This window comes from Equus caballus, chromosome 17, assembly GCF_041296265.1.
Source record: "Equus caballus isolate H_3958 breed thoroughbred chromosome 17, TB-T2T, whole genome shotgun sequence".
Classification (NCBI taxonomy): domain Eukaryota; kingdom Metazoa; phylum Chordata; class Mammalia; order Perissodactyla; family Equidae; genus Equus; species Equus caballus.
The window spans coordinates 34,654,221-34,677,657 of record NC_091700.1 but is presented as its reverse complement, the minus strand read 5'-3'; the positions used below and the strand labels follow the sequence as shown (position 1 = coordinate 34,677,657).

The 23,437-nt window shown below is 41.5% G+C and overlaps 1 protein-coding gene across 1 annotated transcript in view; it reads right to left on the bottom strand.

Annotated features, from left to right (window-relative positions):
* FREM2 (FRAS1 related extracellular matrix 2) overlaps window positions 1-19,390 on the bottom strand; it is a 169,549-nt gene extending 150,159 nt beyond the window's left edge. The window contains exons 1-2 of the mRNA XM_001915694.6: window positions 13,896-19,390; window positions 9,098-9,187 (exon numbers count right to left, since the gene is read on the bottom strand). Coding sequence (XP_001915729.4) covers window positions 9,098-9,187; window positions 13,896-19,074 — 5,269 coding nt within the window. The 5' untranslated portion in view covers window positions 19,075-19,390. The remainder of the gene's footprint in view (window positions 1-9,097; window positions 9,188-13,895) is intronic.
* Window positions 19,391-23,437: the final 4,047 nt, after the last annotated feature.

The window sequence follows — 23,437 nt, the reverse complement described above, 5'->3', positions numbered from 1 at the left end:
ATATTTCCAGTCTTTATAAAGGAGAACTAAAACATGCAAACTGAGCTCAGGAGATACAGCGTATTCCACTCCCATTATTTGACTATAGGGAAAATTCATCACTAGTTTAGTGAAAATCTTAGTTTAGCTACTTAGTAATAGTGAAACAACTTTGGAAGCATTCTCAGCCTTAAACTCAGATATGCAGAAGTATTCATCATTTTCCCACTTGTATCCCTGTATCTCCCATCTCTCCACCAAAAACAGTCAGACAAACTTTACACACAGCTGCTGTGAGAAAGGCAAGAGGAAGGAAGAAGAAAAGGAGAAAAGGAGAGAAGGAGAAGAAGGGGAAATAAGCAAGAAAAATAAAGCAAAAAAAAAGAGAGAAGAAACACAAAGAGGAGGAAAAGCTCTGGAAATCCTTATAGCAGCAGCTTCAAAAGCAGCAGTGCTACCTGCCCAGCCATTACTATGTGACAGGAACTGTGCTGCATGAATGATCCTATTTCCATGAATTATCCTACTTAATCTTCAAAAGAAGTCTATTAGCTAGGGCCTATTATTGTTCCACTTTACAAATGAAACCAAATCTAAGAAAGGTTCAGTCACTTGGCTCAGGGTCACGTCACCAATTATTCCAAGGGGCAGAACCAATATTTGTTCCAGTTCTGACTCCAAAGGCTGTGCTCCTAATACGATGGAAGGGAAGATAAGAGGGTCAAGAGACCAGCCTTCCTGTACACACATTTCAAAGAAGTAAGACCTCTCATAATTAATATGTTCCAAGTGACCTCTTAATTTCTTCCCTTAAACTTTTCCCAGTCCCACTAGTCTTTTCCATCTCAATGAATTGCACCACCACTCTCCACTGGCCAAGAAACCCAGAACCATGCTTAAGTTCTCCTTTTTCCCTCATCCCATAATCCAATCCATCAATAAATCCTATAGATTGAGATCCAAAATTATACAAGCCTGTCATCTTCCTTCTATATCACATCTGTCTTACAACATCAGCCTCACATTAGTCTCCCTGTTTTCCTTTTGCTGCCTCCCCTTGACTCTCTACAGCTGCAAGAGCCATCTTCTCAAAACATAAATTGGAACATGTTACTCCTTTGCTTTAAAATGATTTGGGGTGTTTCCCTTTCCCTTAGAACAAAATTTAAATTACTCCCCTGGGTTTATAAGGCTCTGCACAGTCTGGCTCCAGTCTAGCTCTCTAGCATTTTGTGCTGCTCTCTGCTTTGTTTATTGAGCGCCAAGCATGTTGGTGCTCTGTCGGTCACCTGAACACACAAAGTTCAATGCCTTCGCACGTGCCTTTCCCTTTGCCTGGAACATTTCTTCCCCTCTTTTCCCTGTGGCAGCTTCATCTCATCCTAAGTCTAAGCCTAAATATTGCCTTTCAGAGGCCTTTCCTGATAGTTGCATCTCTATCTTGGGTTTAATTATAACCTCCATAATAGTTTAAACAGTGTATAAATGTTTTGTCTACTATTTTATCATCTGTACCTATCATAATTTCAGGTCAGAGATCATAACTGTTATGTTCATCTTTGTTCTCAGATCCCAATAGATGCCTGAAACCTAGTGGGTGCTGGAAAAATACTTGTTGAATAATTCAATAAATAAATGAATAGGAAATCTCTTTTTAGCAAGTAAGATTCACCATAGAAACTCTGAAACTTCTCTTAATTGCATTCTTGCTCTCTACTGTATTCTCACATGTTCTGGCAAATATAGAATCATACCAATTACAACTGTGCACTAGACCTTTGAATATGACCTTCTATTTCCCCTAGCCACCCAGAGCAAACTTCAAGAGACAGAATGGGATTTTATCAAGTTATGTAATATATACCACCAATAAATATTTGATTTGAGATTATGGTATTTTAATGACCTATTAAAGATCTGCTTAGTTGTATTTTTTTTTTCCAGGGAAAGATTCACCCTGAGCTAACATCTGTTGCCAATCTTCCTCTTCTATTTTTTTTCCTCTCTAAAGCTCCAGCACATGGTTGTATATCCTAGTTGTAAATCCTCCTAGCTGTTCTATGTGAGCCGCCACCACAGTGTGGCTACCGACAGACGGTGGTATGGTTCCACGACCAAGAAGTGAACCCGGGCCACCAAAACAGTGAACGCCAAACTTTAACCACTAGGTCATCAAGACTGGCTCAAGATTTGCTTAGTTTTTACAAGGTAATTATCATTTGTTTTGAGAGTAAATATAGACTCATGCTAAACCTCTAGAAATGTGTATAACAAGGATTCATATTCACTGAAAGATTTAACTATTTAAGAAGTTTCCTCTAAACTAAAGCCAATAAAAGTAGTATATCCATGTGATATATAATTCTGGGAGTCACACTTTTAAAGGCAGGGATCTGGCACAGAATGACCTGGAGAGTTGAACTGTTCTGCAGTGCTCAATGAAAACAGAAAGGCTTACAAACGTTTAGCTACAGTAGCCAACAGCCCTTCCCAGCATCTATATTCTAGAAGATCTTGTGCTCTTTTACAGATTAAATATTTGTATCAGTGCCTGACATTACCTCATCGTCTTATTATAACTCCCTAAGGCACTGGTATCTTTCCTCTAGTTCTCATGTCACTAGCAATTAATTTTATTGCCCAGAATGCTTGCTTTTTTTCTCTACGCTGAGTATGTCTGTATGGCCTTAATACTTGTACTCAGCTCTCATTCTCCGACTTACTGCACTTTTTATTTTTCCAGCCCTTGCTTTAAATTCAAGCTAATTATCGTAATGACTTCGCCTTAAACTCTGAAGTTACTAGTTACCTTCAAGCAAAAACCTGTGTTCCTTCTAACTAGAATGAAGTGTTTCCCATCTCCTTGTGTCTGAGCATTCAACTGTCAAATACGGACTAAAAATCCAAAAGCCTCAACCTTAACTGACATTTCATACACAGAAATGACTTTGCAATTTCTTCTACTATGTCAAGATGCTATTTATATCTTTCAATAGCATATGAATTAAGGATCTTGGTGGATGGAAAATTGGGCACCAAAATGCATAATCAAAGACAGAGGCAACAAATGTCTGGCTATGGACCAAATGTGTTAGATTGGCCAACACAAATATCATGTCTGATGCCCCAGTTTCAGTGCCAAAACTAGGAGATGGAAGTCTCTTAGACTGGGCACCCATGTCATATAAGAGGTCAAATGAGGAAGCCGCCAAGCAATTTTCAAAACAGAGAAAAAGTCAGGCTCCTCCTATTCATTATATCCAACTAGATGGCCACATATCCTAATTCTTATGCCCGTCAAGAAATATCTTGGATCTGATGCCGAGGCCTTGAGACTTAAACAAACAAACAAGAAAACTAAGAAAATTTTACACCACGACTTTTTAATGAGGCCTGAGGATACTTTATGCTAATGCATATAATTTCTCTACCTGCCATAATGTTCTCCTATATCACAAGAGACAAAAACTTAGGGTAACTAAAAATACTTAAGGTAGTGGTACTGACTTTAAAATTTCAGTGATTTATAGAAAATTTTTATTTCCCTTTATGTTTTAAAATTGTATAATTATTTATATAAGATCCTGTCCATTTTTTTTCTGAAAAGAATTCTTTAAGAATAACGTGAGCTCCAAACTGGTAGTTAATGTGAATCTCTTCCATCCTAAGTATGTTTCACTGAAGATTTCAAAAGAATTTTCACAGCAGTTGGTTTCACATGTTTAAAAATGTGAAAGCTTTACTAACAATCTTTCTTGGTGCCACGGGGATTTAAATTAATGCTAGGATAAGGGGATGTTCTGCAGGAATGCAAAGGGTCCACTGGGGATTGTTTATAGGAGCTTTTCTTAGAATACTATTTAACTGGTCCTTATATAAAAAGGGAACTTCTTTTTCCCACGTATCTATTCATTTTAATATTAATTAAATATTTGCCATGTGTTCAAACCTGGGTAGGCACGGTGGCACAAAGATTAATGACACTTTTTTGAGGTGAAGGATTTCCTTCTCTACTAATGGAGGTCTTCACAGGAGCAAATAATCAGAATACAACATTCTTGCTGTAAAAAAGGGCAGGAATAGACGCACAAAGGAGGGCGTGGCCAACTTTGTCATCCAGATGCAGGGAGCAACTTTGGAGAGGAAATGACATTTGAGCCGGGCGCTAAAGAGTGATTAACAGTGATTAGGGTTGAGGGTGGGGCATAGCTGGAATAGTTCTGAAACTGGCTTTCACATCACAATAAAGAGCCACAGGAGTTCTTGGAGAGAAAACTAAAAACGGACAACAGCACTTTCATGCTAGAATACTCTACCGGAAAATTACAGAGTTGCATGCTGAGAAGAAATTAGATAAAAAGATGTTCTATTATGAAGAGGATAAAAGAATACATGGCCTTTCCTTCCCACAAAATTCTGGAGTAGTAGATCGGGAATTAGAATTCAAAGAGGCAATTATCAAAGGAAGATGTATTTTCCAGCTCTGTATTATTATATGAGTTACCCTCATGAAGACATAAAGGGGGAAACAAAAAGAAATGGAAGATGATTTAGCTAAGTCTATAGGTGACTGCTACACATACTCACAAATACACAAGCTCCCTGGACGAAGCCATAGATAACTGAAGCACAGTTCCTAACTTCAGGGTTTGACCTCATAGATTGTCACTATGAATTCACAAGTCTCCATTGGTCCTAGAACACCTGGATAGATGGCCTATTTTGATATAACATGTTCGTGTTCTTCACTAATATTCCAATAAACATATTTCATAACTAAATGATCATTTTAAGAATCACACTATGATAGACTTCATAAATTTTAAGGGCTTCATAATATTTCTTTATGCTGTTGCCATTACTAAAAAGCTTTTTCTAATTTTATTCGATTTTTAGAGTAATTTCCAGATTACTATGTTTTTACATGGTGGCACCTGTTTCATCATAATCCCCGTATTAAGTGACTTTTTCTTTCTTTCTTTCTTTTTTTTTTTTTGAGGAAGATTAGCCCTGAGCTAACTGCTGTCAATCCTCCTCTTTTTGTTGAGGAAGACTGGCCCTGAGCTAACATCTGTGCCCATCTTCCTCTGCTTTCTATGTGGGATGCCTACCACAGCATGGCTTGCCAAGCAGTGCCATGTCTGCACCTGGGATCTGAACTGGTGAACCCCGGGCCGCTGAAGCGGAATGTGTGAACTTAACCACTGCGCCACTGGGTCGGCCTCTAAGTGATTTTTAAAGTTTCTTTGTAATTGCTAAAATAAGTATATAATGATACCTGAAGTTTGATTTGATTTGTGTTTATTTAAACTTTAGAAAAATAAATATTTTTCCATATGTAGTTTTCAAAAAAAGAATTTCAGTATAATACCAAAAAAGAATATTATAAATTTTAGGACATAATGACCTTTAAAGTAGTGTAAAGTAAAAGTTCACACTCCAGAAGACACAGAATTTTTGTTTATCAGTAGATCCTACTCTCATTTCACTCTCGTCTACTAAACATTCCTAAAAACTCGGTCTGGAGAACCCAGAAAAGTTTGAGTTTCCCCCCCTCGTATGCCTTTCCTGAATAAGTGCGGAAGCTACTGTTTGGAGAAAGAAGCTAGGACTCAGATAGGCCTCTAACTTCATGGGTATGCAATCGAGGGAGGTCAGTTACTTATTTCTGTGACTCACTTTCCTCATCTGCCAAATAGGAATAATAAGTGGGTTTTTTTTTTTTTTTTACAAAGCTCACAGGAATGCTATGAAGGCAAACTTACGTAAATAACAATAAACCATGTATAAGGTTTAAGATATAATTGAAAGAACCCCTAAGATATAAGGATCTGTGTGTGTGCCTCTGTGTGTATGTGTGTGTGTGTGTGTATGCATGTGCTAGATCAACCAAGATTTAAGTCCAAACACAGTGGAACTCCCTGAGGTGAAAATTCTGACACAATCTATTCTTCAAATACTGTAATCTTTACTCTCGCCATTTGGTAATTGTCTCAAAGCTCTCTAAAATCCAAAAAGTAACTCTGTCCTAAGCACCACCCCAGTTTTTGGTGGGTGGTCCTAATCCATTAGCACATCACAGTGGGTAGTCAGGGTCTTATAACAATATAGTTAAATCTGAAACAAGAGATTTTAGCCTTCCGTTTTCCTCAGTCTCTTCTCCTACTTTTGACTCATGAAACCAAAAGTTCTATTTTAGTTTTTGGGTTATTCGAGGATTATGTTTGCCCCGGGAATTTCTTTAGATAGTCATTGTCCTACAAATCAATCTTGTTGACTTGAAGAAGGTGAATTTAGTGGATTGGATAGAGAATTGCGAGTAGAGAGTTCTTAATTTTATGCCATGGTTCTTTGACTTGCTTCCCAGACGTGAAATACGAGAAGCAGTTCACATATTTCATGGGGATGGTTTATGGATATGCATACTATCATTGTATAAAGTAAATGATAATAAATCACTATAGCTGAATTCAGTAGCCTACCCACTGGTCCAAAAAGTCTGTCATCACCTAAATAGGAAGAGTAGGTACACTTGAGAGAGTTCTGTTGCTTCCTGGATGGATGGATGCTTTGGGGAAGTTATCTGGCTTCTCTGAGACCTAGAGCCATCCAAATGAAAAACAAGAATAATGCTTGTTCATAGGATTCAAGTACCTGCCATAATTCCTGAGACACAAATATCTTTGAGAAGTGTCAAACAATATAAATGTCTTGATAATCATGTCCTCTATTATATGAAATTTACATTGTTAAATCTGAAATTTTGAAAATAAACGTTCATATTACAGCCTACAAAAAGAGATCTTTGCTAGAGTATATTTTGATCAAAATGATTGACTGTATTACTGGAAGAGGTATATAGCTCGGTCAGAAAAAATTCAAAATTCTTAGGATAATATTGTTTTTATACAAAGGAAGGATATCTTTATTTTTTGTTTTACCACAAATACTGCAAATATTTTTTACTTCTGTTTGGCAAAATACCCCACACTTCCCTGAGAGGAGAATTTCATTCTAAATACTCTGTAAGTTTAAATAGTATGGCACTTCTCATTCAACCATTAGAATATTTTTCAAGACAATGCAAAAATCCTAAAAGTAACTATCAGATTAAAACAATTTTGAAACATATATGCAGTTTTTTATTTTTTAATTTTGCAGGTCTCTGTGTTTATTCTGTTAAAAGGGAGTTTTCTTACATCAGGGGAATTAAGATCAATTCTGTTTCACAGATAACTTGCCAGAATGAACCCCATAAGAAATACCCCAAGAGTGGGGAGGAGGAGGATAAAGAACAGTATCTCTGGATTTTTTTCTCTCACATGAGACTCTACTTCTGAAAAAGTTCCTGAAGTGATCTGGTTCCTATTTCCATAAACACACGCTTTAGTGGCTCAGCCACATTTTCAGCAAATCCAAAAATAAACCCAGTCTCTTCAGCTAGTCATTCCTCACTTAATATTTTGAAATATGATACTCCACAATGTTTTCTGAAGTTTGAATACAGACCAAAGTTTTAAAGTAAATGCTACCATTTCATTATATATATATAGATAGATAGATATGCATAATGAGGGGAAAAAACCCATAATATTAAAAAAGTACAGGATACAATGTCTTACAATTGTAGCCATTAGACTTCAAACTTTTTCGTAATTTTAAAGAGTATCATACATTTGCTATTGAGATTTATTCAGTTAAACAAGAGATAAACATGGTGCCTTGAACCAATAATTTAGTCCTTAAATTTTGATATGCTACACAGATTTGAATTATTTCAGAGTCTTACTCTGAAGTTTACTGACAGTAGAATTTCCCATTTGAGCAGCAGGATTCAGCAAGCAGATTATTTTTTTTATAAGCTGTGTTCCTTCTTAGAACTTCATTTCATACTAAGATTCCTTTTATCAATATGTAGAACACTAAACTATGATTTGGTTGCTATAAAAATAAATGCATTAAAATTATTAAACATCTAACTTACAGTAGAAATTAAATAGGTCAATCCAAGTTAACATACTTTTTTGTCTCTCTGGCATATACCCAGTAGATTTCATTTTTCAGAGCTGCCATTATTGGACATAATAATGTCCAATATTGTTTGGCTATTTTAAACAAATGCTAATGCTTCAAAAAATATGAAGGGTACACATGTAATGGCTTTGAGATAGATGACATAATAGTGTGTTGTTGTAAACAGCATCACAAGGAAGCAGATGACTGAATCCGAATCACTTCTTTTCTCCCACTCTGTTCTCACTCACACATGTTCCCCCACTTCCTGTGTCCTGTTCACACAACACACACACGTCCTGAGGTTCTTTTACTTCTCCTGAGATCATGCGAGAACAAAAACATCTTTATGACCAATCTGGGAGGGCAGCTTTCTCCTGGCCTACAGGGTCAGGAAGAGAGTTGAAAAGACTGAGCGGCAGTCAAGGCTATCAGGGAACAGTGACAATAATACTGCTCAGGAAAGAGATCACAAGGCATACCCTATTCTCTGCTGTATTCCTCAGACTTCACCAAGGAACATTTTAGCTAGACTAAGTCACAAAATCCCCCAAACTAAGAAAATCATTAGACATAAGGAGATTGGTGAGATAAAACATACATTTATTTAGCACTAATTCCTTGGTGAAAGTAACACATTATCTATCCACTAGCATTAGTCCACACTGCACCCATGTGCAAATTAGGAAAGGGCACCTTGTACTAATTTGTACATGAGCAGACACACCCAAGTAGACACATGGCTTCCAAGCGGATCTGGGCTGAATTCCATCATCCCCTTGTCACCTTAAGTGGCAGCCTCATGCAGAGCATAATCTGAACAACTGGACATGGGAATCCTATTTATATAGATCTTTCTCTTTAGTGATTTACAAATCATAAGAAATAACTAATATAACTAGAATATTTATGTACAATCATTTCAGAGTAGTATTGTGTCAGATTGAGAATGTAAGCTTTTCTATAGCAAATATCAAATGTATTCAGTATAAATTAAGGTGAGTATAAAATGACTCGATACAGATTCCTGGTAATGACGTTGTCAAAGAGCAACCAATAAAAGTCACCCTCCTTGTTTATACTAGCAGGAGAGTGGAATACTTACCACCATCTTCAACTGTAAAATGGAACATATCACTTGTGGCATTAGCCCCTTCTCTTAAAACATAGCATATTTTCATGTCATCAATGTCAGCTAGAAAAGAACCAAAGAACAAGGTGATTAATTCCTAGGGCAAAATTCGTGACTCATTTCTTATGGTAAATCCTATTGGCTGTTACTTTTCTGTAACCACGTTTAGGTTTCCTTCTTCTCCTAAGAGAAATTGTGCTATCTTATTTCTCATGTCCTCAAGCCCCTTGATTTCAGCTGTCCCGTGGAAATCTGATCCCTTATGCAGATAAATAGAGTGCAAGAATTAGGTTATAATAATAGCAAGGTGTTGCCCCTCCCAATGGTATCTGCATGTTCACGCACCAAAGAAGTGACTGTCTAAATCAGGAATGTCAGACTCCATGACAGGTGGAAAGGGAGATATTTTGAGGCATGGCAGATTTCCTGGCACTATTGAAACCACACCCTTGGCCGCCCCGTAGGACTGGCCCTAAGTGGAAAGAGCTTCCTCTGCCCTCCCTCAAGCTGACTTTTCTTACCCCGTGTGGTATAGCGGGCTGATTTTAAGCTCTGCAAATTTTGAAAGAAAAAATCAAGGAGGCATTTTTTTAAAAATCCCACAGGTTGAAATAACTGTCAGGACCCAATGTCAGAGAGAACTTAGAACAGAAAACAGCTAATAACAGCTGAAACCTTACTCATAGTAAACGTTATTCTGCTTCAGAAACGTTCTTTCCATTGCTTCCTACTCTAGATATCAAATTCACTGGCATAGTTTGTTTTCAGTATTGACTAGTATACAATTTTAAAAATTTATTCATCCATTTTACCAGTTCTTCTCCTTAATGATGCCACACAGACAACATAATAAAAGAAAGATTCCGTTCTGTGATATTCACAATAGATCGTTACTTGATCTGGGCCCATTAGCAAGCAGTTATTTCCATGGCTATGTAAAATCAAAATTGTAGATAAAACTTGCTTCAACAATGGTACGTAATGTCTGTTTGTCTTCTGTGTGCTCTATGGTTTTTCCATCTTCTAGGAGCTCAATTAAGTTCATGCTATGGATTTTAAAGGTATTATATATAAGGAAATGATTTGAAAGAATAGTCTTAAGTGATACAAGGTATGAGAATCAACAAATTATTCCATAAATTTCTAGAGCTCCACTTTACAGGTGTGAAACGTACACTCTACCTTGGCTCATACAGTTTTGAAAGGTGAGTTGCTTAAAATCAGACATCTGAAGAGGGGGAAAGCTGATTTAATAGTTAATGGTACTTCTTGCTAACAGAGGTACTTGGAGGTGAAGCAAGTTCCAGATGTTTGATCTCCCTCAGCATTTCATTTCTAACTTTAATTTCCCCAATTACTGCCTAGTGTCATTTTTATCTTTCTGCATCGCTACCTTTTCTAGAAGACTGAACATTTCAGGGATTTTTTAAAATCTTAACTTCCCATAGTCCTTTGCTCAGGGTCTAATATTCAGTAAAGGCTCCAGTGTTTCTTAATTTATAATGAAAGAGCCCACAGGTCTGGTGGCCCACAGGTGCACGCCCACCTTCGCAGGTCTGATATTTCTGCAGGGCTAAGGAGCAAAGCGCCCTGCACAGCTCTTTACCTGTTTACTCTTACAACTCTTAACTTTTACAACCTTTAATTTGTCACTAAGGAATGAAGTGAACTCTGCTCTGACTACACATCCTGGGCATAAGGACAATGTCCTCTGGTCACATGGGGAAGACACTTTTTCAACGTTTCCATTCCTTCTTTAGTTTTATAAGAAAATCTAAAGGCTCTGTTATGAGCTAAGAAAAAACTGTTTAGTATAAACATGTTTGGTTTCATTGAAATAAACTACAACTTCAAAACTGATTTTTAAGAACTTTTTTTTAAAGCAAAGAGTATATAAATGTAATTATATGATGCTCACGTGTCAGATTTTCCCTCTAAGTTAGGGCATGCAATATTGATTACCTGGAACAAACTAAAACCTTTTCATTCTCTTTAGAACTCTGTTAATAATCAATGGTTTGAAAGAGAGACTTTTTAAAAATCTCAAATAAATAAAGACTTTGATCATATCACTGTTATTCTACAGGAATCTCTAAAAATAACATAAATATATTATAAATATATATAAACACTCACTTCTTAAGACACAGAAGTATTAGGAAGATAAAAGCCTGGTAGCCAAAATGTCATTTTTTAAAGTAAACATTTAACAATTAACTAGATTTTCTTTTAATTGTTAAACCTGCATCAAATTTATTTCAGTTTATCTACACAATCTTTCCATGAGGTTTTTCAAAATTCTAAATTCATGAACACACCTGGTGACCACACCCTGGCTCAAAGTCTGGGGAAATTTCTGAAAGTGATTTACAAATTATCTCCCACAAGATATCACCATGTACTTATTATAGAGAAAAAAAATCCAGGTAGTTGAGGCAAGAGACTTTGACCTGGGGTGGAGGGGCCAGGGGCACCTTGGCAGAGAGGCAAAGTTTGAAATAACGAAATATTTCCCTACTTTGTCTAATTCTACCTTGTTAACTTTTCCTAACAACAAAATATAATCAGTTTTAGGAATGAATTCATTTTTTTCTCCTGGGGACCATTTAGTCAATCAATTTGAGAATAACCTTCTCTGACCACGTGCACCAAACTGACTCAATTCAGTGCATTGAAAATCCATCAAAACATAGTTTAGCTTATCCCTTCATTATAAAACAAAAACAAAAAGACAGCGTAGTCCTCACTCTAGACACAGGTTTCATTTCCCCTCTTGGGAGAGCAGCATCGTAGCCCCAGGATGGAGCTTTCTCCATTTTCGCTCACTTATTTAATCTCCATAAATAACTGTTATGAACCCAGCTCCAGCCTCAGCTTGTTCAGAGTGCTGTGTGACTAAAGACCAATAGGTTTCCCAGTCAATGTTTGGTTTCTTATTGGAATGTGATCATTTCTCCTAAAAAGATAATGTTAAAAATGTATCTTCACTTTTTATAATAAACTTATAACTACTCTGTCTGTACTAATGACAATAAAAAGTAATCATGGTGAGTCAAAGTCAGTGAGAGATAGAGCAACAGCCTGTAATGAAATAGCATAATTTTAGGGTTCGATATTTAAAAAATAATAGTCTAATATTTTGAGCTGTTGGACTTGGTCCACAGCATTTAAATTAAATCATTTGCCTATCTTCAGCCAAAAATTCCTTTTCTAAAAATCTCCAAAATCAGATTCCTTTTTCAGGTCAGAGGAGGGATTTGAAGTAACATTTTCTATCCTCTAGTATATTCCTTTCATGCTCTTCACTTTCCATGAAAACAAACCAGTCTAAGATTGCACGGCATCTCTATCCTCAGAAAGCCTTCCCACGAAGGTTTCCTGCTGGTCTGGCCTGACACTTGGTACTCTGATGTCTTCCCGTCCCTGCAGGCCCTAGGATAGATTCAGGCTTCCAGCCAAGAATCAGGAGGTTGGAGTGTGGGGCTATTTGCCAGCATCTAAAACAGAGAAACAGTTCACTTTAACACTACACTTTGCAACCTCCTTGTTTATTAAAGCATTTGTTATCTAAGAGTACGACACTGCCACAGAAAAGGGACACCCCCACTGGGATGCTTTGGGGCTAAACTCCACCTCCATCCACTGAGCCCACATCAGGTAGATCTAGTTTCCATTGACATGGTGAGATTTTCATGAAAGCAACCCAAAGCCCTTTGTAATGAAAGTCACACGTTCTAGAGAACAGAGCCCTAACTCGGAATCCGGCACCCTGAATGGGCTTCTCCACTCAGTCGCTGACTAACTCTGCAGAGGTCACCTGCCCTTCCTGTCTCAGACTGTCCACACACAAAGAAAATTCAGGTTAGAAAAACACTTTAGCCTCAAGAGTGCGGATGCTTGAGGTGACCAGTTGTTTTGTGTTTGAAACGGTACAGAGAGGAGGTTTGACATGAGGAAATAATTCCCTCTTTCTACTATTAATCTTGTTAACATACTTTCATGTTCTTAATAATGAAGTGGATGTCTATTTTGGTGATGGACATGCCTTCTTATACATCATTAAAGTATACTCTCTTTTTTTGTGTGTATCATAGTAACATGCCTTGTCCATATATTATTATAAATCTAGATAGGTGTTTACCTCATGTCTTTGTACAGGTGTTTACCTAAGGCATAAAATATTATAAAAGAATTATAACATCTGCAAAGTAAATATAAATACATCTTTTAATTTTAGTTACAAAGTTCCTAACAACTATACCGGTATTAGAACAATGTTCTCAAAAATTAATCAAAGTAATGTAAGTTTGAAGGCTCCATTTAAATGGTAGGTGATAATAATAATAATAATAAGTGAATACATAGCCCTCAGAAAGCACATCTTTCTCTAAGGTGCTAACTGCTTCCTGCAGCCCACAAAACAGACTGCTCAGAGGACTGGTGTGGCACAGGGAGCAGAGCTGGAAAGCCTGTTTCAATTTGAATTCACCAAAGCCTGGCTCCTGCTTTGGTAGCTTACCTTGCCGCTGTCAAAATACACTGATACTCCCTCTACTGCAGGTCATATGGCAAGTGGGACAAATGGCAAGAAGGAGGCTGCTCTCTCAGGAAAGAGAGTCCCTGTAGTCTCCTCTTCCTTTTATTTCCCTTCCTTCTCTTCTCTTGGACTCTAATTTGATGCTCTAATTATGAAGTTTTCAGGGACAGCTATATCCTCAGGAAATAAGACCGGAATGTCCTTTGGTTACAAAGAAAGAAAAGGGAACCATACCTTGTGTAAACTGAGTGACACTGTGGTTGCCTTTGCCCAGGTTGAGGAGGTATCCATGTCGAGGGGCCTCTGTTACAATAAACCTAAGAGAAAAACGTAAGCTGTCTCTGTCCTCCACTTTCAATATTTTGCTTGTGATCATGAACCCCAAGTGGCCAGTGGCCAGAGTACGGAGTGTAGAGGCCCCTTTGTTCACTGCAATCTGGGGGACACTATTGTCAACGGCTAAGACCTGGATCTTCATCACTTGGGGTCTTCTTGTTTCAAATACTGTGTCAGGAAAAACATAGAACTCTGTATGGGAACCATCAGTCACTGTGAAGGAGAAGCTGTCTTCACTTGACTCAGAGCCATCATGCCTGTAGCTGATTAAATTTTCATTCAAGTCTTGCTTGGTGAAAACCATGGCAGGTCTAGTGTTGTTGAATAAGAGTTGACCATGAACAGGCACCTGAGTGACAGTGAATTTCAGGAGTTTGTCAGGTGTATCTCTGTCTTCGACAGTGAGTTCAAAAGGAGTGATCAGCTTGTTTTCACCTTCGCTGACAACCAGGTTATGGATGGTGACCACTGGCTTTTTGTTGTCCACATCACTAATGGAAATACGGAATGTCCGGAAGACAGGGTTATGTCCATCAGTGACTTGAAACTCAAAACTGTCCATCTTCACCTCATCATCAGCTGTGTGGATGTAGTAGATTTTGTTGCCAGCCAGCTGGAGCTGAGTAAATGATGCAATGGACACTCCAGGTTGATCTGTGCATTCCAAGTGACCTCTCATAGGAGCCCTGGTGATGGTAAAAACTAAGTTTTCATCAGGACTGTTCAAGTCACTAGTGCTTAAGAGGTCTGTTGTGAGGGTGACCTTACCACCTTCTTTCAAGGACACTCCCTTACTTATCACATCAGGGAAAACAATGTCAATGCTCCCAATAGACACATAAAAGTAGCGATCTATGAGGGGATTTATTCCATCAGTCACATCAAATTTAATTAGATCCCGAATGCCCTCTTGCCCAAAATGGACATATTGAATTAAGTTTCGGTCCACTTCATCCTGGGTAAAATTCATGCCCAGTGTGATATTTTCAAAGGCACCTGTAGGTTTTTGTCTCTGTAATAAGCCATGTCCTGGCCCATAACGAATAATATAAACCAGGGATTTGTCTTCAGAATCTAAATCAGTTGCCATTAATATTTTGTTGTTGATAACTTTGGTTTCCCCAATTTCTATTTCTAGTCCATTATTGATAGTCATTCTGGGGGTCTCATCATCAACAGGGATAACAATAATGAGGACCATCTTTTCCACAGAGTGCTTACCATCTGTTAGTTTAATCACAAAACTGTCTTCCTGGGTCTCAGAGTCATCATGCTCATAAATAATGCTGGAACTCTCTATGATCTGGTCCAAGGTGAAGCTTTCGACCAAAACTGTGCCATTTATCAGCTGGTTCATGATGTGACCATGAGTAGGAAACTGGGTAATCGTGAAAGTTAAATCATCTGGGGGAATGTCAGCATCAGCAGCATTGAGGATGGGCGTGTCAATCACCAGACTCATGCCTTCCATTACCATAAATTCTCTCATAAATATCTCTGGCTGTTCATCATTGGTAGGAATGATTATAATCGGGAAAAAATGTCTCTCTGAAAAGTTAATGCCATCAGAACAACGAAAGATAAACCGGTCCTCCACAGGTTCCACTCCTTTGTGAACACTCTGGACATAGTTAATATGACCCTGCCTGAGATCTTTCAGAGTGAAGGCACTTACGGCAATCCCTGCTCTGGATTTTTCAGAGCCTGGTGCTGGTGAAATGTTTTCAACATAACCTGAGGTAGGCTGAATAACTATAGTGCACAAGATGTCATCATTTAGGGAATCAATATCTTCAGCACTTATATGCACTGAGGTTATAACACTTTTATCACCTTCCATTACTAGAAACCGCTCACCTAAAGAAATTTCTGGGGCCTGGTTGTCGACAGGGAGGATGGTCACCCACACGGTAACTCCTTGGATAGTATTACCACCTATTCTCCATTCTTGAGACATATCCGACAGACTTAGGTTGAAAGAGTCCTCTTTGGGCAACAGACCTATCTCACCACTAGTGTGGGCATAGACGACAGAACCCTCCAAGATGTCCCTTTGGGTAAACTGCTCTGCTGGAACTCCGTTGACTAGGATTTCTCCATATAAGGGTGGATCTTCCAAGAGGAAAGTCAACATCAAGTCATCAGTGTCCTCATCAGTGCCCTTGATAACACTGGCAGTGATTTCAGTAGCCCCATTTTCTAAAACATCTAGATAGGACCCCAGAGTGCCAGCAGGAAGGCGCTGCATGGGCATCTCCTCCTCCACTGGCCGAACATTCACTCTGAGAGTGATGGGCACCACGTGGTGTCTGTCGCTGACCTCCAAGGAGCAGCTGTCAGTCAGAGACTCGCCCCCATTATGGGTATAAGAAATCTTACCCTGTTTTATGTCCTCCAAGTGGAAAATCCCACCTACATGCAATATTTGTCCAGATACCTTTATGTGGCCATGTTTGGGCACCTGTGTGAGAGTGAAAGAGATGTGGGCTACATCAGTGTCCACATCATTCACACGCAACTCAGTCTCACTCAGGATGTGGTAGCCCTTCTCTTGAACAGTGAAGCCGGTGTTGAGGATCTCAGGTGGTTGGTTGTCCACTGGCTGCAGGTAAAGGGTGAAGGTTCCTGGAGCCACATTCCCAGCTCGGTCCTCGACTTGGAATTGGAACTGGGCCACTCGGGCTGCCACTCCCAGTTCTTGATCTGGAGGTCTGTAAGCAATTTTATGGTGGTTGATCTGGGCTTGTGTAAAATGGGCCACCACAACTGAAGGGTTATCAGTCAGGACCAAGGTGCCCAATGGGGCTGGTGAGTGGTTTTCATCTGTGTCCATGGGGGGCTGAGTCACCGTGTAACGTAGTTCTCGGTCATCTGTGTCCAGGTCAGTATAGCGCAGCCACTTCTTCCTCAGCGGTGTGAGCTGGGATTCCTGCACCACCATCCGAAGGGGACAGCCACTGCCCAACTCTGGAGGGAGGCGATCCACGGGATGAATACGTATCACAAACCTCTGTAGGCCAGACTGATTTGGGGGGTCATGGTTATCCTGGACTCGGAATGTGAACTGGTCCATCACTGGCCCAGGACTATGGGGCCCAGAGTGCCTGTAGAACAGCCTCCCCTCCCTTATGTCCTGCTGCCGCCACTCTGTCACTGTTTTCTCATAGAATTCTCCCTGTTTCCTCCAACGGCCCCTGACAAGCTCCTCCTCCTCATGGGGAGGATGGGTTTGGCGGAGAAGCAGATGCCCTGTGGTTGAGGAGGGCGACTCTAGCACAAAGAGTAGCAGAGAGTCATCTGAGTCCATGTCAGTTGCACTTAGAGCGAGTGGCAGGATGGGCACTGTTTCACCCTCTGCCAATGTCAGTCCCGTGTTGGCATTGAGGACTGGTGGCTGGTCATCCACAGGCACTAAGGTGATAGGGAACAGGAATTGCACCTGGTGCCTGCGTCCTCCATCCACCATTCGAAGTACGAGGTTGTCACTCAGTGAGCCATCTTTGTCATCGTGATGGTAGACCACCTGGCCAGCTGCTAGCTCAGCTACCGTAAATGTCTTAGGGGCAGAGCTGCCACTGGAGGCACCCAGAAGGACAAGGTGACCATGCCGGAGCCCAGCTACCACCTCCAGCTGCACTGCCTCTAAGTCGTCCTCATCGCTGATGACTAAGTTTTGTGGTCCATTGCCTGCAGGGCCCGTGAGGGGCCGAGACTGGCCTTCGTAAAGAATGAGACCTGTGTTCCGGGTGACCACTGGAGCCATTGTGTTCATGGGCTTCACCACTACCATGAAGGCAAAAGGATCTGAGGCTGCTCCTTCCGGGTCCACCACCTCCAACTCCAGTTCAAAGAGACGCTCCTGGTCAGAGTCCTCAGAGGGGGGCTGGTAGGCAATCTTCAGGAAGCGCAGATCCCTCTGAGTGAAGGAGGAGAGGGGCAGGCTGCGATCATCAGTGCTCACTAGGTAGCCCTGGCCAGGCTGGAACGGAGAGGTGAGATTGAAGATCAACAGGTCCGGAGTAGACTCAGCATCCTCAGCGGCCAGCATGTCTGGGGTCAGGGCGGTGAGTACAAACTGGTCCACCTCCATCATCATCATGGCCACAAAACTGGGTTTGGGTGCGGTGTTCTCGGCTCCTCCTCTGATTCTGACCAGCATCTGGAAGTGCTCACGTTTCAAAGCAGGGCTGCCCAGAGGAGATCCTCGAGCGCGCAGCTCCACCACCATGGGCACCCAGTCCCTGTTGGGTGAACGGCTGGGGGCTGTGTGGCGGTAGCGGACGCCTAGCTCCTGGAAAGCTTTGCAGTCCATCAGGAGAGGCTCCTGGGCGCCCCCCTCGCTGGCTCGTCCCGGGACCTGTGGGTAGTGCAGGAGCTCCCCGTAGCGAGGCAGCGCGCCCAAGCCGGACAGGATGCCCACGCGACAGTCCTCCGTCTCGGGCTGGTAGGCGAACTCCAGGCTCCGCGCGTCCAGGGCATTGCTGATTCCCAGCAGCTCCTCCACAACCAGGGGCAAGTTCCGAGTGACAACCTCCAGCTGGGTGAAAACCACCTCCACCTCCAGCACCAAGGGTAGCACTGCCGCCCCACCCGGCGCGTCATAGCGCAGCTGCAGCCGGACGCGATCCCGCGACGGGCTGCGCGCGCCCAGGTGCGAGTAGCGCACCTCTCCAGGGCCGAAGTCGCAGGGGAAGCGCTTGGGACTCAGGCGGCCGGGTCGCTGGGCCAGCGCATCGTTGTCTAGCACGGCCACCGTGCAGCGGTCCCCCGGCTGCACCTGCAACACCAGGTCGTGCAACGGATCCAGCCAGACCTCACGGCCGAAGGGTACACGGAGCCCACGGTTCGCCAGCACTATGGCCTCCTCGGCGGGGACCCCTGCAATCCCCGCGAGATCCGGGGATAGCAACGCCAGGCCGGGGGCCGGGAGCTGTGCGGGGACGCAGCTTACCAGTGACAGGAGAAGCAGCAGCACCAGCAGCAGCCGGGGTGGCGGCAGAGGCATCGGCTGAAAACTGGTGGGGTTGGCTGCATGGCGCACGCGGGAGGAGATCGCAGGGGTCCCGGCTCCGTGCATAGTCCGGGTGTTAGGGATCAGACAGGTCAGCCTGAGATCGCGCAGACAGTCCACGGGAAGATAGCGAAAACTCCTCCGGAAAGTGCCAGGAACTAGGCACGCAGCCTGCGGAGTCCTGCTGTAGCCGAGGCTGGGCCCGGGGATGGGCGCGTTGCGCGCGCGGGCCGGGCCGGAGCTGCCGCGGAGGAGCCTAAGCCGTCCCGGCCCGTCGGGCTCCGCCGCTCGCAGAACTGAGTCCCTTCACTCCTTCCTCTCAGGTCCCGGGACCCTGGGCTTTGAGGGAAATCCCTCCCCTTGCACCCCCTTACTCCAGTCCTCCCAAGAGGCCAATCGTCGGTCCCGGGAGGAGGCCCCGAGTCGAGGGTTGGGTAGTGATTTCTGCCAATCAGCTTCCAGGGGCCGAGGCAGGGAAACCTCGGGGAGGGGAGGAGATAGAAGGCGCAACAGGTTGTCCTGGAAGTGAGGGGACCAGCGGCCTGGAGCTGCCCACCTTAGCTCGCGCTCGGCACTGGGCTGCTAGGATTGGGGCTCCAGCGGGGGAGCCGGAACACGGCGCTGGGCTGGATTCACTTCTTCGGCTGCCTGCGATCCACGATTATCCATTTTAGCTCCCATTCCCCCAATTCCCTGGAATCCCGCGCAGAGGTGGCTGCTTCGCACCGAAACTTCTAAACAGAAAGGAAGGTTAGACGCAATGCCACTTCAGTTTGTATCGAAACCCAGAGCAGTTTGGGGAGAAACGGACACATTTGCAAAAAAAAAAAAGGACGGCTGGAATTAAAAGCCAACGCTAGCGCAGCTTGCGCCTCTCCCTCCCTCCCCCTCTCCCCCGCTGCTGCTGGCTCCTCATAAATTACAATGGGCACAGCGCTTGGATTGGTGAGTTTTTAGCAAGCCCCTCCTTTGCAACCAAAGTTCACAGAGTAAAAGGAAAAAAGGGCATTTGGAATGCGTGAGAAATGCAGTCTGATCGGAATCGGGAGACTCGCACCAAAGAATAAGTTCTAGGGAATGTAGCCCGAGGCTCTCCCAGAGCCGCCGCCGTTAGGGTAGCTGTCATTAGAGACGTTCCTTTTCTCTTCGCAGTAATTAGACCAAGTACAAACTAAATCCACTTGTCAGCATCACATTTCTTTGCATGCCAGGAGAATTGATAAATATCCGGAGGGCGAACTAAAATAGGTTAACTCCCGTTTCAGTCAGCCGGTTTTGAAGTCAGAGCTTGATCTCTTCCTGCCCCCTTGTGTTTGTCCAGTTTCAGAAGTGTGTAGATTCCCCTTCTGAAAGGTTTTCTGACTGCCCTCACCCACCCGCCAAAAAAAAAGAGCAACCTCTCACAGTGAAAACCCAACCATTTTCAGGTTAGTTTCTTGAGCAGTCTTGCTTATACTGATCAAAATGATCTGTCTTGCATAATGTTCTTTTCTCTGCAATAATACCAATCAGATTATTAATTGGAATATGGAATTGGAGTAATGGTCATTCTGCTCTTTTCCTGATTAAAGATATTTTAGATTTGAGAAAGACTGGAGTGTAAGAAACTCTTATGCCCCTTTAACTTTCAGTGTAAACTGAAGCTATAAGATGCATATGTGGGTGCCTTTCAGTAAGAAGCATTTATCCTTTTAACCCTTTTGTGCCTTTAGCCGGAGCTCCTACGGTCCAGGATTTTGATCCCTGCCTAACCCATTGAGAGCTCTTTTCCAGACCACAGCACAACCTCTGTACATAAGTGTTACTGGGAGATGTCAGATTCTGCTTCAGGAAGCCGACTTGGCAGTGTCTGCCCCTGGGGGTCAAGAGATGGAACGTTTTGAAATCTTTCAAAAAGAAGCCAGAGAGAGAGAGACAGAGAGAGAGAGAGAGATTAATTTAAAGAAGCCACTCATCCAAACAAATAACACTTAATTAATTGAATATTAATTGAGCTTATTCTATATATTTTGTACTTTGGGGGAGCTTTTAACTCCCTCTTACAATTGATGAATACATTCCACAATTTAGTACGCAACGAACATCCAGGAACATAGAAAGGTTATGGCTAATATTTTAAACATATGAGAAAATCCCCATCCAACTCTTAACCAATTTCCAAATTGCTTTGGCATCATTATTTCATCATTTATTGTGATTATTATTGCACACAGAATTCAAATTGCAGTGGCAAGGGGAAAATTCTATTATTTCCTGTTAACGAACAAAACAAATAGGAAGATGTCAAGTGAAATAGAACATCAATTTTAGAGTATGGTTCTTTATATATTTCAAATTCTAGTTATGTGTTTTGATGGCAAAATGTCAGGTGGAAGCAAAGTGGCCCCTATTCAGGCATTGTGGCTCTGGGAGTGTTCAGACCAGAACCAGAGCAACAACCTGAGCCCTGAAGCTTCGAAGTGGCTCCGGGGTTTTCCTTTCTTCCTTTTAAAGTCCAGCTCTGTTTGACTTGCAAGCAATGATAAGATCAGCATTTGAAGTATGGTAGGATGCCTGAAGGGCAGAGTTCAATGTTTGTTTCATGGCGAGAAAAATGGAGGTCCACATTTATTTTTAGGTAGCCTACGGAAATCAATAAACTATAATCTTTTTTGACTTTTTAATTTAGCCTACCTTGATTTAAGTGATGGAATGAGTCTTAGGAATTATTATTATTTTTTCGGTAAATGCCTTAGTTGTTTGGGTTTCTTTAATCACATAAAAGCAACACGTATTGTTATTTTGCATTGATGACCGTTGATAAAATAGTGAAATATTAAATTCCCGTCTGAAAGCAAATCTTATTGATGATGATGATCTCTCTTTAGGATAAATACCTTAGTGTTAAAAGATTTTTATACCTAAATTAGCAAGAAATAGTATTTTATGGCCAATGTTCTCAATATTATAAGAGATAAAATAAGTTGGCAAATTTGTAGTTTTTAAAATCTGAGCTTAATTCTTCAGATCTTACTTTCTTAAGCCTTTAAACGCTTCCTGTCTGTACTGTGAGCAAAATGTCCTTTAAAATAAATTCTTAAATTTGTTTAGCATATGCAAAACAACCAAAATGTCTCCTCAAATCAACTTAAAGCTGAAAGCATTGGTTGTTAAAAGTCAGATGATTTCTGACCTAAGGTTAAGCACCAGAGAACTTGTTTCCTTAAATAAAGGAGGTAATGTGATGAATTTAAGATGCAGGCAAGATATTCAGGCAGAAATTGTATGGCAGGTCTGGAACTCTAAAGTCTTACCGGAACTAAAGAGACACCTGGTTAAATTTGGAGTGTTACAGAGTCATTACGGAGTTTATTTCACTTTCCTTGTGTTCCTTTACCGGCTCGTATGACTCCAGTAGAGGAGACTGTCTCATAGGCACCTTGGAGGTACTTACAGATGAATGATTGAAGCTTTATGCCAAGTATTTTTAATAGTTCTCAACAGAATTTTATTCTCCGATATCTCCAAAACCGTGGCTTGCCTATAAACACCAAACTTGACTGATTTCAGAGCAGTGCTGAAGGGGTAAATAGCTCTGGGCTGATTGACTAAGAGTTGGACTCCAGCCTGGGCTCTAACATCCACTAACTATGTGATTTTCAGCAATTCTCTTTGTTTTGCAACTGTGATCTCCTCAACTGTAAACCAAGCGACTCAAGCTTTATGACAAATTCCCCTATGGTACCCCTTTGGTTTCGGTGTTTGGTGCCAGACCAAATTTATGGATGACCTGCCATTTTGCTTCCTCATGTTCTGTGGTCAGAGGCCATAGTTTTCTTTCTTGCCAAAAAGACAGACTCTGTTAATAAGAAATGTGTCGAGGCCAGCCCAGTAGCCAAGAGGTTAAGTTTGTGTGCTCCACTTTGGCGCCCTGGGGTTCACCAGTTTGGATCCTGGTCGCGGACATACACACTGCTCATCAAACCATGCAGTGGTGGCATCCCACGTAGAAGTAGAATTGACTTACAACTAGGATATGCAACTATACACTGGGGCTTTGGAGGGGAAAAAAAAAAAAAAAGATTGGCAACAGATGTTAGCTTAAGGCGAATCTTCCTCTCCAAAAAGGAAACAGAAATGTTTCACTGCTACTCAGTTAGAAAACTTAGAACCCAGAGCTCATATCCATTGTCAACAGATCAACTGTTCCATTAAAAAATATATGGAACAATTTTTGCATTTATTGACATGGGCAACTTATATACAACATCATTAAAAAACTATTTTTTAACCAACGAGAAAATTAAAATAAAACTCTAGAATATAAAATTAAATTAAATTTCATTATGAGGATAGGTGAATTTTCAAGATGGATCTATTATTAGGTAATACACATAGCATCACAAACACCCAGATTTTCCAGACAAATCTATGCTCAGATGGGCATCTG